At 41.7% G+C, this 15,758-nt stretch overlaps 1 protein-coding gene across 3 annotated transcripts in view; it reads left to right on the top strand.

The window, feature by feature from the left end:
• Positions 1-15,758, top strand: part of ANK2 (ankyrin 2, neuronal) — a 239,084-nt gene that overhangs the window by 143,253 nt on the left and 80,073 nt on the right. For all 3 annotated transcript variants that reach the window (XM_014960906.1, XM_014960907.1, XM_014960908.1), the window contains 9 exons: positions 834-932; positions 2,079-2,276; positions 4,240-4,338; positions 4,772-4,870; positions 6,657-6,854; positions 7,920-8,018; positions 8,126-8,224; positions 10,821-10,919; positions 12,970-13,068. In XM_014960906.1, the coding sequence (XP_014816392.1) occupies positions 834-932; positions 2,079-2,276; positions 4,240-4,338; positions 4,772-4,870; positions 6,657-6,854; positions 7,920-8,018; positions 8,126-8,224; positions 10,821-10,919; positions 12,970-13,068 (1,089 nt within the window). The remainder of the gene's footprint in view (positions 1-833; positions 933-2,078; positions 2,277-4,239; positions 4,339-4,771; positions 4,871-6,656; positions 6,855-7,919; positions 8,019-8,125; positions 8,225-10,820; positions 10,920-12,969; positions 13,069-15,758) is intronic.

The following is a 15,758-nucleotide window of genomic DNA, read 5'->3' as shown; positions in this document are numbered from 1 at the left end:
GGAAGGGACCATCTGGAAAAATACCCCCTTCCATCTTGAGGCTCGTGTGCCTCGCAATCCCTTGAGGGAGACAGGCGCAAATATACTCTTATCTCCTGTGCAGCACGCAGGCTGATGGACTGTTATGTAGAAAGCTGAGGAATGTATATGACCAGGGGAGTCTGTACCGTCTGAGAGAGTTGATGGTGTTCAGCCTGGAGAAGAGAAAGCTCTGTGGAGACCTTATAGCACCTCCCAGTCCCTTAAGGGGCTACAGAAAAGCTGGAAAAGGGACTCTTTATGAGGAAGTGTAGCAATAGGATGAGGAGGAACAGGTTTAAACTGAAAGAGAGGAGATTTAGATTAGATATTAGGAAGAAATTCTTTACTGTGAGGATGATGAGACACTGGCCCAGGTTACCCAGAGAAGTTGTGGATGCTCCATCCCCATCCCCCCAGATTGGATGGGGCTTTGAGCAACCTGGTCTAGTGGGAGGTGTCCCTGCCCATGGCAGGGGGATTGGAACTGGTTGGTCTTTAAGGTCCCTTCCAATTCTAACCATTCTGTACTTCTATACAGCAGAATTTTCTATAAGATGGGATTTTAAATTCTGACCCTCTGTAGTGAGATTATCTTTGTCAGGGATCACCCAGTTTACAAACCAAAGTGGACCCAGGCCCGGCGACACTTATGCTCTTCTTCTGAACTGTGTGTTGCTGGGTCTGAAGGCAGGTTCTTGGCTGGCGGAAAGGCAGGTCTGTGCACGAGGTGATGTGGGTGGAATTTCTGCTGTTGGAGATCATGTTTCTTTTTGGAGGTTTAGGACACTGAAATGTTTTTGCGTTTTTTGCAGCGTGGAGAAACTGCATTGCATATGGCGGCACGTGCTGGGCAGGTGGAAGTAGTTCGCTGTCTCCTGAGAAACGGGGCCCTGGTTGATGCCCGAGCCAGGGTAGGTGATCTGCTTCCGATTTTTATTTGCTTTCTCTTACTCAAAACCATAGCTGGAGCAGAGGAGCTAGGGAGGAGCAATTTCATTTTTATTTGATCTGCTGATTCATTATTAAGCACACCTAAAGCCAGTTCTGAAAAAATAGTAACCTATTTATGCATAGATCTTCCAAAAAGAATGTGAGATGGGCTGGCCCTGGCTGGCAGCTCAGCCCTGCTCAGTCATTTGCTTACTGCCTCTGCAACAGGATGGGGGGGAGAGATGGAAGGGCAAAATCTCTTGGGTTGAGATAAAGATAGTTTAATAGGTGAAGGAGAAAGAAGAAAACCCCACAACCAAACAAATGTGGATTCAGTCACTCGTCACCTCCCACAAGCAGACTGATGCCCAGCCAGTCTCCGAGCAACAGCTCCTTTGGAAAAATTCAGCCTCTAGTTTTATTGTTGAGGATGACATTATACGGTAAGGATTGTCTCTTTGGGCCAGCTGTCCTGGCTGTGTCCCCTCCCAGCCTTTTGCCCGCCCCCAGCTTGTTCCCTGGGGGGCAGACCGAGAAACAGAGAAAACCTTGGCGCTGTGTAAGCACTGTTCAGCAATAGCTAAAACACTGGTGTGTTATCAGCACTGCCTTGGTCGTAAATCTAAAACAGAGCACCATACAGGCTGCTGTTATGAAAATTAACTCCATCAGAGCTAGACCCAGCGCGTTGTGCCTGACTTAGACCAGCAATAGCTATTCTGTCTGAGCAAGGAGGTGCACAGCCATGTCCTAAAGCCAAACATCAGCCAAACATAGCAGTTAGTGCCAGATTTTGAGACCAAGGGGACTGTTAGGAGAGCAAGGTACAGTTGTTGTAAAACAAATTAAGAACACAAAGGGGAGCAAGTGATGCTTATGGTGATGGGCACTACTGCTTGATAAAAGGAAAAGACAAAGTTTTTCTTTATGGTTCTCTCAGTTCTAATTGCTGAAGCTCATCATAAAAATTAACCCGCGACCCCTCCATTACTGCCTTTTTTTTTTGTACTATTACTTCCTCTGATTTTTGCAAGACAAATGCATAGACAGATCTGTTGGGATCAACCAGAATATTGTGTTGAGGTTGGTTCTACCTGCGCTAATTATCTACTCGATTTGAGTTGTAGGAAGAACAGACTCCACTGCACATCGCTTCTCGCTTGGGCAAAACGGAGATCGTCCAACTTCTGCTCCAGCACATGGCCCACCCTGATGCTGCAACAACTAATGGGTACACTCCGCTGCACATCTCCGCCAGAGAGGGACAAGTCGATGTCGCATCAGTTCTCCTAGAGGCCGGTGCCTCGCACTCCATGTCCACCAAAGTAAGACAGAATGCTTTACATCTGTGTTCCAGGCAGCGTACGCCTGTTGCGTGAGGAATGTGCTTTCACACTGAGAAACTGGACTAGTTTGGGTCTTTTGTTTTGTTCTTACTTAAGCAACAGCGATCCGATAGGCTGAAGTAATGTGTCAGAAGTTAATCGCATTTTGACACATTTTGCTGTCATCTGAAGCTGGGAGTTTGGTTCCCACTGGAGCCAAATGCAGATCATGATAAATACATGGTCCCAACAGGTTTAAAATGTACATAAAGTCCTTGTTTCTCTCTTTCCCATTGTGTTATGGGTAGGGCTTTTTTGGCCAAAATTTTCAAAATAGAAAAGGGGATGATGACAACAGTTTTTTAATTTAACAGGCCTGCTTATTCTTCAATACCTTGTTTATTTAAATAGTAAAATAATTCTGGTCTGGGCTAGCTGAAGGGAATGTTCCTAAACATACAAGTCAGCATCTGCCCAGTCACATCTAATGTTGAATCTGTTTTCAGTGGTTCTATAATTGAGGAGTCATATGACACAACAGGCCATTTTGTCTGGGGTTATAAAAGAAATAGTCTGCAGAATCATTATTGTTTTGTCAGCTTAAAGTGTTTACCAACAGATTCCTAACAGTGCTGAACACATAAGAAAATAGATAGCTGTGAATAGAATGACATGCTAAGACATCTTTTCCAAATTTACCATGTGATTGAGAATCACTTAATTCTTAGTATTGTTTTAGGTCTTAAAAAAGTACCCTGATTTTACAGCTGGAGCTTAAAACATATTTTTCAACAATGGGATGTCTTCCAGGGTTTAGAAGACTAAACCAGCAATTTTCAAATTATGATCCACGGATTACTGGGAATGCTTGCTGTTCTCATTTTATCCAGCTGTTAAATCACATTAAAATGGCTAAAAATACACTAAATACTTTCTTAATTTCCCATATTGCTTTATGGCAATTGCTTTAGTACTGCAGGAACATTCTGTAATTATGAATAGGAGAAGATGTATTCCACTAGATAATCTCTGTACAAACCTGTGATCATGAACTGAAAATACTTGACATTCCTTGACGTAAACATTTTGAGGTGGGATTTAATGGAAAAAGATGATAATGATAATAAACATTTCACATCATTTATATGTCAGGCAAATAGGTCATTGTAGCTCCCCGGAATTACTATCAGGGCAGCGGTGCAGTCTGCCACCTACTGTCTTCCATCCATGAGTTTTCTTTATCAATGTGTTTTTTTAAATTAAAAGAACATATAAAGAGCATGTTGGTTTGACACAGACCTTTCACCTGCGTTGTACTGGCAAGCATTATTAAAACAAATAGAAAAGGACTCTTCTTTTTTAAAAGATAAGATTTTCGGTCTTGCCACAGTGTGTTTCCAAAAGCGCTGCCATTGAATCAGGCGTGACTTATTTTAGCCACAGTTCAGAGGCCGCAGCAGAAATTATTGACTTTATGGATACACGAGTACAAAACTAAATCATTCTTCAACAAACTCTAAAGGAGGAATACAAAGTTTGGGCCTCTTCTCACTGAATTTTGTTGGTGTTTCATTGTTACTGGCAACAGTTGATACAGGAAATATTTCTAAAGCTGTCATCGTGAAACTGAAAAGTGCAGCTGGCTTGGAGTAGAAATTTGAACAAGCGCCTTCCTTGCCCACACACACAGTGTATGTTGCTGATGGAGCCTGTGTCAGATAAAATGTCTGCCAACCTGACAGCACGTACATGGGAAAGAATAATAAAAGGCAAAGTATTTCCTTGTATTTCATGCTTCTCAAAGTATTTTCAAGCCATGATGCTCTTTCTAGGTTCGGCTATTGATTCTGTGAGCTAGAATACAGGTTGAAGAGTAAGCGCTTAATTCATAGATCTCAAAAGAGAGATGTCAGCATGACCTTTAATGCAAGCATCTGCTTTTTTATCTCCTGGAATTTTTCAGAAGGGATTCACACCTTTGCATGTGGCTGCCAAATATGGGAGCCTGGAAGTGGCAAAACTCCTGCTGCAGCGTCGCGCCTCTCCCGATTCAGCTGGCAAGGTACGGACGAGAAAGAAAAATTAAAAATCAGCAACAGTTTGGATTCTTCCTCAGGAAAGAGTGGTGTGAAATGTGTGCACAAAGGAAGGCTGCAGCTGCTTTCACATGGTGGCTTTGGCTTTGTTAGGGTCGCCTTCCCCAGTGGGTTGTGTGCGCTGGTTATGGAAACTGTGCTGCCGAGCATGTCGGGTTTGGGTCCCTGTCAAATTCCTGATGGATAAAATTGGGGACAAGGGCCTGTTTCCCCCCATGCTGTGGGAATTGCTGAGTGTGGGCAGTGGGGAGACAGAAACCACCGGGCCACCCTGATTCCCCCTCCTCCCCTGCTTCTCCCCGGCTCATGGCCACCCACCTGCCACAGCCTTGCTCCCCACCTCACGCACTAATGTCTCCCTCCTGTGCGCCCAGCCTAACGCCATAACCACCCTTACAGAATGGCCTCACCCCCCTCCACGTGGCTGCCCATTACGACAACCAGAAGGTGGCCCTGCTGCTGCTGGAGAAGGGGGCCTCACCCCACGCGACCGCCAAGGTGAGCTCCCATCATCCGCCTGAGGAACCCAGGCCAGCGGGAGGGTGGACCAGTCTCCACCTTGCCCACCCTGGGCCTCTCCTAGCCTGTTTCCTGTTCGCGAGATTTAGTCATAGCTGGAAGTCACTTTACTGTAATATTAGTTAGCTCTGGGGCCCCCAACACAAGAAGTACGTGGACCTCTTAGAGTGGGTCTGGAGGAGGCCACGAAGATGATCTGAGGGCTGGAGCGCTTCTGCTGTGAGGACAGACGGACAGAGTTGGGGTTGTTCAGCCTGGAGAAGAGAAGGCTCCAGGGAGACCTTACAGCCCCTTCCAGTACCTAAAGGAGCTACAGGAAAGATGGGAAGGGACTCCTGATCTCAGGGAGTGGAGCAAGAGGATGAGGGACAACAATTTTTAACTAAAAGAGGGGAGATTTAGATTAGATATTAGGAAGAAGTTCTTTACTGTGAGGGTAACTGGCACAGGTTGCCCAGAGAAGCTGGGCATCCCTGGAGGCATTCAAGGCCATGTTGGATGGGGCTTTGAGCAACCTGGTCTGGTGGAAGGTATCCCTGCCCATGGCAGCAGGGTTGGATTAGATGGTGTTTAAGGTCCCTTCCAACCTAAACTATTCTATGAAATGATGTGTGTATTTCTGACTGTGCATATGGAGGGTTCATTCCAGGGTTAGGAACAGTGTCATGATATCACTGTATTAAGCAAAGGCTACTAAAAAGGGAAAATAACCAGCTGCTGAGGTCAGAAAGTTCTGCCCTGTGTGAAGCTACTGTTGTACACGCTGCCAAAAAATGCAGCCTGTCTGTTAAGTGTATCAGAGCTGTTGTTCCCATGGCAGTGCATGGAGAGCAGCAAAAGCTACAGTTACAGCAGGATTGTTTGGTAAAGTTCTCTTTTAAAAAAAACCCACAGGCCAACCAACTGAACGCCTCCAGAGGAACTGGCTGCTGTAACCCAGAAATGTCCACCACCATGCTTTGTAAACCAATTAAACTGAAAGAGAGGAATTTAGATTAGATATTAGAAAGAAATTCTTTACCCTGAAGGTAGTGGACATTGGAACAGGTTACCCACAGAAGTTGTGGCCACCCCTTCCCTGGAAGTGTTCAAGACCAGGTTGGATGGCACTTTGAGCAACCTGCTCTAGTAGGAGGTGTCCCTGCCTATGGCACGGGAGTTGGAACTGGATGGTCTTTAAGGTCCCTTCCAACCCAAACCATTCTGTGATTCTAAAGATTTGGACGTTGTCTGATTGCTGGAAAGTACCATCAATTCCATTCTGCTTTGCTTAAATGGTTAATTTGATCAGAGAAGTATTCCTCCCTATTGCTGTTTCCAGCTGGTGCCATGACTGACACATTTATCAAAATTCCATATGCAAACACACCTCTACCCACACGCGCCAAAAAACCATAATGCGAGTGTGCGCCCATCACTCATCACAGAGAATGTCACTCATCAGTCAGAAGTGAATATTTGCAACATACGTTATTAAAAATGTAGGATTCGAACTTGGGATAATTTGAAGGTATCAGCTGAGTAGTCCTGCCCACCCTGGTGAGGGCTGGCTTTGTTCTCGCTTAGGTGGCGAAAATAACAGACGGACAAAGCAACACAACAGCAGGGCCCTGTGGGACAAGTCTGGCTTTGAAAATTTAATGAACTCTTATCTCTAGTAATTAGGGGTGACATGAAATAATGCTGTTTTATGGTGTCTGACTTCTTAGGCTTACATGGCTGTTCTGTTAACTTTATTCTCATTTTGTTTCCTGGCTGGTATTAGAATGGATACACCCCTCTGCATATTGCTGCCAAGAAAAACCAGATGCAGATAGCTACCACTCTATTGAACTATGGGGCCGAGACCAACATTTTGACCAAGCAGGGCGTCACCCCGCTTCATTTGGCCTCCCAAGAAGGTCACACTGACATGGTGACCTTGCTTTTGGAGAAAGGTTCCAATATCCATGTGGCAACAAAGGTAACTCACAACCGGAGACAAAGTACTGTGGGTGGGAGTATCCAGTGAGATGCAAAGTGCAATGTAGGAATGATGTCACATTGTTTGTGAGTCCATGGGTAGATTTAATGACTTGTATCAGAAACCTGAGAGCTAGATCCTAAAATAGTTCAATGTTCTTGCCAGCAAAGACACTTTTCCTCATATATTCACCATTCACCCTTCTTTCCAAGTGGAAGAAACTGGCAGTGTCTGGCAAATAACAAACCATTATTAGCAGAGTAGCGCGTGAGAAAAATGCTATGGAATACCTTTCCATTTTTTAAAATTTTTTTGTATGATTGTAGATGACAGCTTTTTCATAGAAAACGAGTTCCTCAAAAAAACCCCAATTACTGTAGATTTTCATAGGTGACCAGATTTATCCAGGCATATGCGTAAGTTTTATGTACTTAGGGTCAAAAGCCTGCAGCTTTTGTTCACAGAAGTGAAAATAGAAGGCTCAAGTCTCTCATTTTCTGGTATTATGCTATATAACCAGTAAGAAACGAGGTTGTTTTCATTTAGCTTAAAAAATATGTTCCCTGCCTTGTTCACAGGCAAATACTGTGTGCGTGATCACAGTGAGCTTTTAGTTAAATGCTGCATCCATTTCCTTGGTGTCTTTGAATGGGATCTATTTCTGGAATTATTTTCTTCAGACTCGTGCCGGCAGTTGTCAAGGTTCCCTTTCCTGTCTGAGGAGTGGGAAGCACAGTGAATGTGCTTCCCTAATTTTATTAATGGGCTCCTCAGTTTCCCAAGTGATGTTATTGTATAAAAACTGAGCGTGATCACTGATGCCTGAAAGTTTTACTCTGTGGTGATGGTGATGTAATTGCTTTGGAGCTGTTTGTCAGTCAGAATAGGAGAAACATCAACTCTACTTTGTTTAAAAAAACACGCATACTTAGAAGCTATAGTTAGGATCTCTTCATGTTTTAAAGATGAGGAAGTGGGAAAGTCTAGATTTTTTTTCCTCATATAAAGTAGGTTTTATTCTTTTTTTAAATATTTCTTTATTTATTTTGTATATTCCACCTCCAGACTGGACTGACATCCTTACACCTTGCAGCTCAAGAGGATAAAGTGAATGTTGCTGAAATACTCACAAAACACGGTGCAAACCAAGATGCTCAGACTAAGGTAAATCATAGAGTGGCTACTGTCTCCAGTGTGCCAAAGGATGCTGCCACTGCAAAAGGAATGTTCCACTGAGCTTGCAGTTTTACTTATTTATTCTCTTATTGTAGCTTGGTTATACACCTTTAATTGTGGCGTGTCACTATGGAAACATCAAAATGGTGAATTTTCTTCTCAAGCAGGGAGCAAATGTCAATGCTAAAACCAAGGTAAAGAATTTTTCGTTGCTTGCTTTTGCTCTTTATTATGAACCTGGTAGCCGAGCACTATGAATGCATACCATAAGTGCCTTTTCACTAGGAAACTGTAATTATTGCATGGTAGGTCACCATACAGTGATTTGTGGCTGTTGCGGAATGCCTTCGCTCTGCTGCATCTCATTGTGTAGTAGGCAGATAACTCTTCGGGGGTATGAAAAAAGGAGATAGAGAATAAATTTAATTGGCTTTTTTTTTTTTTTTTAACTTGCAAACTAACAAATGCGAGCTTGTTTCTGATCTTGTTTACACATGGTTTACACCAGTGTAATACCAGTGTGCTGCCAAACTAGTAAGTAACAATTCAGACACTTTGAGGGTGATGCCAGGGTTCTCTCTGATCTGCTGGGAGAAGAGTGGGAAGAATTACTGCTGATCAAAGCGTGGGCAGTATGACTCTGGGAGAGGAAGCAGCTGTGGTTGGGGAATTCAGTTTATTGAAGACAGATTTGGGGGTTTTTTTGAGGGGGATCTGGATACGCTTTTACTGACCAATTATACTGTAACAGACCTGCCTGCCTACAGCCAAAGTCTGAATGAAATCCATTGACTTCAGCAGCTTCTTCCAGTATAAAATGGTGGGCACAACGCCTGAATGCGATGCATTTTGTAGCAAGAATTGTCTATCTCCTAAGTATACACAGAGAGTTTCTGGTGACAGCAACGGTGTGTCACATCCCAGATCTCATCACATCACCTTTATCAGAAAGAGAAGGCTAACGCCAGAGCTGCAGGCCTTCAGCTTAGTTAAAGCTGGCTTCAAGCAATGTCTTGGGGTCTACTTGAAGTCCATAGATATTTCTAGTGACATACTTAGTATTTGTGAATCCCAGTCAAAATCACAGGCTTCTGGTCTGCTGGTCCCTCTGGCCAGCTCCTCTGTCCCCAGCTGGGACCTATGGGATGGAATAATTTCTCAAAGTAGCACTGTTCAATCACAGTGGTCACAGCTCAATGAGGTAAGAAACAGCAAAGTACATAAATAAAAGAAGCTGGCCCATCCCTCTTGTGCTCACCCAAAATCAATGGGCAAAAACCCAGGGATTCCAAAAGAATGGGCAACATTACTAGAAAAACAGCTGATAAGAATTAATAAAGCAGACACTAGCAGGTTCCAAACAATAGCTGCCAAGACATTCAGCTGAGGTATTTGGAGGCTAACTAAAGGGACAGATATACTTCTGTCTTTAGTATTAGGTCTTACTCTATGTCTAAGGGGTCACTGGGCCAGATTCTGATGCCATTTCCCCAGGTATTTCACTTGGTTAGAAAAACATTAAAGTCAGCAAGTTTGTACGAGAGTGTGGGGCAGTGGTTCTCTAGAATCTCACACTTAGGGACCAATAAAAATGCTGGCAATCTGTCAACTGTGGACTCACTTTAAAGAGCAAATCCATCCTGGCTGGTTTCAGGATAAAATAAGTAACCTCTATTGCAGCTTGATCTTTAATGAGAGAAATCCTGCATGATGCTTTGTGCCATCTCCAATGAAAAATAATACAGCTGAATTCTTTTTTGAAGGACTGCACTAATATTTAAGTAAAGATAACAAATTTACTTTGCGCTACAACCTACAGTAAAATCTTACTTTGATACATGTGTACTGTAACTGTAAGAACTGTAATAGTTCTGAACTATCACTATTTAATTAGTAGTACAAAGCATTACTTGCATCTACTCGTTAGCAAAAAAGATCATGCTCATAGTGTGTCTTTCAGAGCCTGCCCCTAGGCTTTACATAAGTGTACAGTGAGATCAGCTTGGTGTTTTCTTCCAGTTTATTCTCTGCTTGCTTTCAAAACCAATTGCAAATAATTTTGTAGATGAATTGCCTGACTGGACTTACACAATACCATCTCTGATCAGCTAGCTGAAGTGTGCTTTGGTTATGTTTCTGTATTGTGTAACATTAGAATGAATCACTGGAGCAGATGAATATATGGAGTTAAGTGTGTTTATTAATAAAGACATTGTGTACATGTTTGTAAGTGTAATTACAGCTTGGTCAAGCCTTTTGAAGGCAAAGTAATGCTAAAATGATGGACATCTGTAATAGGAATATGTTGTTAGCCTTCTTAAAAGCAAATAATCTCAAATCACTGCTGTTAAAAATTTTATATTTTTTAAATTGGCTCAAATATCTTAAAGACAAATCCTGGGGTTTCTATAGAAAACTAAGATGTGAGAGGATGAAAAATGTTCTTTGCCTCAGCTCTGATTCTGTGTCCTTAGCATGCCACTTTAACTTTACTTCCTCATTTTTCCTCCCTCTGATTTAGAAAATGAGGAATTATCTGTCTTTCCTGACATTGCTTATATTGTGAAAGATGATTTGTGAATAAAAATATTATCTTACTTTATCTTTTCATTAATCTGGGGAATGAGTATTATTATTACTGAAGATTTATTGTCTTTGGGTCTGTTAATGGCATAATGTCCTTTTGAAATGTCTCAAAAGAGCAGAAGGAAGCAAAGGAAAGTGTCCAATCTAATTACTGGTGGTTGTTCTTTCTTTCTTTGCTTTTGTTGTAACCACTGGGAACAACAGAACGGGTACACCCCTCTTCACCAAGCTGCTCAACAAGGCCACACTCACATCATCAATGTTCTTCTCCAACATGGGGCCAAGCCCAACGCCATCACCACTGTAAGTCTTGTTTCCCTGGACAATTCTGTTCTTTCCTTTCTTGGGGCTTTGCTTTGGTGAAAGTATTCCTCTTACAGCTGGTTGTCAGATGTGAATATGTAGTTTTCTTTTCTTTTCCTTATCCTTTTAAGGTAGTTCAGATCAGATCTAACCCACTAACCTAAATATGAGGTGGGGAAAGTGATTTCTGAGCTGCAGGGTCAGGCTGGCCACAAGTACCTGTGCTGTGCTTGTTCAGTTGCCCTCTGCCTCAACACTTCCATCTGGAAATTGGTGTCTCAATAAGGACTTTTCCACAAAAATTAAGGGAATATTAATTCTGGGCTCTTCTGAAGATTTAGACACAAGCTTCTGTCCCTCTTTTCACTGGATCTGTTTCAGATTCTTAGTGAGTTCCCTGATGTTAATGTCTCCTCAAAGACCGTCAGTAACCTCTGGCACAGCTCTTTCTCCACAGTCAGCCAGGAATGCAACTGTCCTATTTCATGTTGATGTTGTTATTAGTCACCTCTAATTGGGTAATCTTTAAAATGCAGCCAGAATATCCAAAAACTTGTGTAATTCCCCAGACTGGATCAGGTTTCCGTGTACATATACTGTGCATGCTTAAATCAGCACTGGTGCCCTGTTTGGTCCTGGAACAATCACATCGAATAATCTGCTGTGGTTATCCAAAACACCAGTTCATCAAGCAAAAGACCATTGTAGGTCTCTACTTATAGCCTCATTCTGGGGCTGTAGGTACTATTGGGCATATTCAACTCTTTACTTGCTTTCAGTCCTTGTGTTGGGGCTATCATGCCCAAATCCAACCCAAATCCAAGGAGGGTCTCAAGGATGTGTCTTTACTGCACAATTTGCATGCCTACTCATGTGCTAGTTCTGTTCTTGTCCTCACATAGCAACCTCTAGCTTGGGGTAAGAGAGAATTTCAACCCGAGACATCTGGCGGGGAGAAGTGGGAGTGGGATTGAACAGTTAATGTGCAATTGACAGTAAGAGTAAAATTATTTGTCCTCTGAAGATGGTAATCTATTCATTTTCTGCTCCTGATCCACACTGTGTTGCTTCAGGGTTGCTGAGCTAGACTAATACAGAAGAACCTAGATTATAGATAACTTAAGCCAGTACTGAAGTAGAGAGAAACCCTCAGGCTAATGTCCTGTGCAGAGTGAGTGGTGTCACAAGAGAAGTCATTTCAGTGCAAAGAGCGGTCCAGGGGCTTTCCATGATTCCCCCAGTAGGCCAACATGTTGTCCTTTGGTTCAGTGCAAAATGACATAAACCAATTCTGTGTGAAGCTCTTTACAAAGAATCATGGAACACTTCCTCCCCTCCCAAGTTGAGTGACAAGGGGACTGTGGACTGCCAATATTCCAGGTGATGAAATAAAGATAAATAGGCCTTAAACACTTACTAAATTCCCATTTTTATGTCTATTTGATAAATGGCACCTCTCTGTATCATGGACATTTAAAAAGGCAAAGAAATTTATTTAAATGGAAATTAATTCTATATCTATATTTGTTGTAAGGAGGAATAGAAGTGTACGTGGAAAATGCAGTTGTAATCTTGTATTCCCCAAAGAGGGAATTGTACTTGATAAAGATCTAACAGTTTCAGTGGGAAGTGAAGCTGTTAAATTTAAAATTTAGCAGTTTTTAAAATTCTTTTTTTAGAAGAGTATTTCTGATGTAGAGCCATTTATGCAAAATAAAACATGAACTTCTGCAGACAAGACACATTCTGTATAGTGAAATTTGAGCACTGAAGGGTTAAACCGTACAGCACTTTTTTATTTAGCATAGCAGGCAGATGTAAGTGTGTTGTGTTACCATGGTAATCAGGGCTATAGTCTTAAAGAAGTTACAAAGACGGAGTCAGATGTAACAGTAAAAAAAAAAAAAAAAACCAGTGATTTTTCCTAGGCTGCGCCTTGTTTTGGATGGAAATGCTGGCTCATGCAGTGTTGAGAGTGATCTCATTGGTTCCCATCACAATCCTCCCTCTCAGTGCGTTCTCTCTCTCTCCTTCTCTCTTTTCCCTTCAGAATGGTAACACCGCCTTAGCTATTGCGAGGCGTCTGGGATATATCTCAGTGGTCGATACGCTGAAGGTTGTAACGGAGGAGATTACTACCACCACAACTGTGAGTTGCAGATGCATTAAAATGTCTCTCTTCTTTATTCAGATGCTGTCTTTCTCTTCTTCCCTCAGACTCTCGATGTATCTCTTTCCTTTTTTTTTTTTTATTTTCTGGTTTTAGCCCCCTTTTCTGTTGCATTTTTGCAAAAGGTGCTGCAGTGCTTTCAGTGTATCTTTTAAGCATGTGGAAGTGTGTGCAACACAGCAGGCTTCACTGAGCTAGGGAACAAAATCTATGTGCGTACAGATGGAAAACAACTATTCAAAAGCAGAGTAAAACTTCTTTCTAGATACAGGTCTGAGCTGCAAACCCAAACTTTCCAGAAGTTTGTGCAGTGTTGTTTAGGTCCTGTCCTGTTTCTCTTTTCACCTCTCCTTTTCAGTCCATCCTTATATTTCCACACCTTTGACACCTCCTGGGGCTCAACCCTACAGCACACCACAGCAAGTACCAGCCATGCGCTGGTGCCAAGCTTAGTGATGCTCACTAGATGGCTCCGAATCACATCCATCATCTTTTTACTCAAGTCACTTTCAGTTCAAACAGACCCCGTTTTTCCAAAATATGAAAGACTCTTTCTTTATGCGCTTGATCCTCTCAGTCCTTCCACGCTCTTGGTAGGCTGGATTTTGACCCTCAGGGTTTGTGTATAGTATGTGCTGAACATCAGCAAGGTGCTACTGTTGCTTTAAGCCAGAAGAAACGGATATATTCCGACACTCTGGGAGGGGAAGGTTTTCTCTTCTGGACTTTTACCTCCCATCTACAAACGTTTTAGCAGGCAGGAAGGCAGAACATTAGAAAAAGTGCATCATTTAAGAAATTAATTTCAATTTCCATTACTGCATTTTATCTTGAAACACTGTTGGATGGTCATGCTTTTTCTTTTTTTGTGTGTGTTTTTGAAATGCAAGAAAGATTAGCAGTCTAGAAAACCTGTAAGATCTAGATGTCATTTAGGAGCTCTGAGCCATAAAAATCCACAGATTACTTAAAAGATACCACTACTCAATCAAGGAGAGGGTTAGAGGAAGGGAAGAAATGCAAAGTCTTTTGTAAAGAAATGGGAAAACTATTTTGATTTTGCCGCATGCGACAGCAAGTCCCACTGACGTTAACTGAGGAAGATGGAATAAAAGTAGCATGGCATAAGATTACAAATAGAGTGAGCCATAATTTATTAATGACCTGCAAAGATCAGACTGAGTCAGGTTTGGAAAAGGAATTCCAGCATAATTCCAGAAGTCTCTTAAGAAAGACTGCATGATTTTGTTGTTATTTGTTTTGTGTTCTTGTTTAATCATACAGCACATCACACATGTATGTGCAAAACCACATACATATCTAATCAGAGATTTATAATAATAAAACCTAGGTAAAATTTTTCATGAAACTTTTATCTCTTTTCGAAAGTATATTTCTTTTGCCTCAGATGACACTGTGTTCTCTGTGCTGTGTCCTTGCACACTTCTTCCATTTATGCCTGCTATAAGTTGTAACTTCCTTTCTATCGTGCATTCTGTTGCACTGTGGAGCCTTGTACCTTGTCATATATAAGTATTGGATGTTTTGCAATAACAGGGATTACACTATGAAAAGACACCTGTGAGTTATTTATTTTGGATAAATGTTTCTTTAAACTTTGAGAGTAGTGGTTTTTTCTACCAGATACCAGGTGGTTGGGGTTTAGGACTGAATCAAATACTGAACCTTACTTGCATAGTTGACCTCTAATGCTTGCGTATAAGAGAAATCTGAAATCTTGAACTGTGTCTGTGTACAAAGCACTGCTTTTAAAAGTCAGGTGGGACCTCTCCGTAAACTCAGCAGATTTTTCAGCTAGGAGTTTGTCTGAATCTTGTACCTTAGGGATGTATAGAATCTTAACCTCTGATGGTGTTGTTCGTGGTAGCGAATGTTGATTAAACATAATTTAGAACGAGTCCTCAAAAGAAGAGATAAATAACAGGCACTCACAGGCACTCTCTGCAATAAAACTCTCCAGATGGTGAGGTTGGTGTTGCCAAACCAGAACACAGCATTTAGCACTGAAAAAAAAGGTGCTGTCACCATAGCTACTTCATTCTCTGAGGTTGTAGCTGAGTGATGGATGGAGGACGTTAGGCAGGCTGATGCTTTATTGATATTCAAGTCACTGGCGTTGGAGGTGAGGAAAAGATCTCCAGTGCTAACACTTTTGCTCTAACTTTGAACAGATTTTCCTCTTGTTTGCATTAGTGTTATTATCAATAGAGCCACATGACTATAAAGCAGTAGAGTAAATAAAGTGCATTTATTTTTACTCAGATTAGAGATGAATAGGAAATAAATCAGAGTAAACCAGACTTTCAAAGATTTGCTATGCAATTAAGGTTTGGGGTATTTATACAAACAGGCATAGTCTTCCTGTGGACAAATGAATATATGAGGAGCTTTGAGGTTGTTTACAGTATACTGCTGTTGAGTAAGTTATGGCTGAATGTACATATAGGTTTACATACCTGAAATACATATCTGAATTATTCTGTGCCACCAGATGAAAATCTGGCCTTACAATGGAAGTCTTAAATACAAGAGCCTGAAATAAAGTACATAATTGAATTCTCAGAGTATTTGACGTTTCTGATATGCTGATCAACTAAAACAATTCTAGTATTTAAAAATCATTTAAAAACATTAATTCACAATTTCTG

Source organism: Calidris pugnax, unplaced genomic scaffold (assembly GCF_001431845.1).
Source record: "Calidris pugnax isolate Ruff unplaced genomic scaffold, ASM143184v1 scaffold573, whole genome shotgun sequence".
In the NCBI taxonomy this organism is placed as follows: domain Eukaryota; kingdom Metazoa; phylum Chordata; class Aves; order Charadriiformes; family Scolopacidae; genus Calidris; species Calidris pugnax.
The sequence above is the reverse complement of the archived record's forward strand: the minus strand, read 5'-3'. Positions and strand labels throughout refer to the sequence as shown.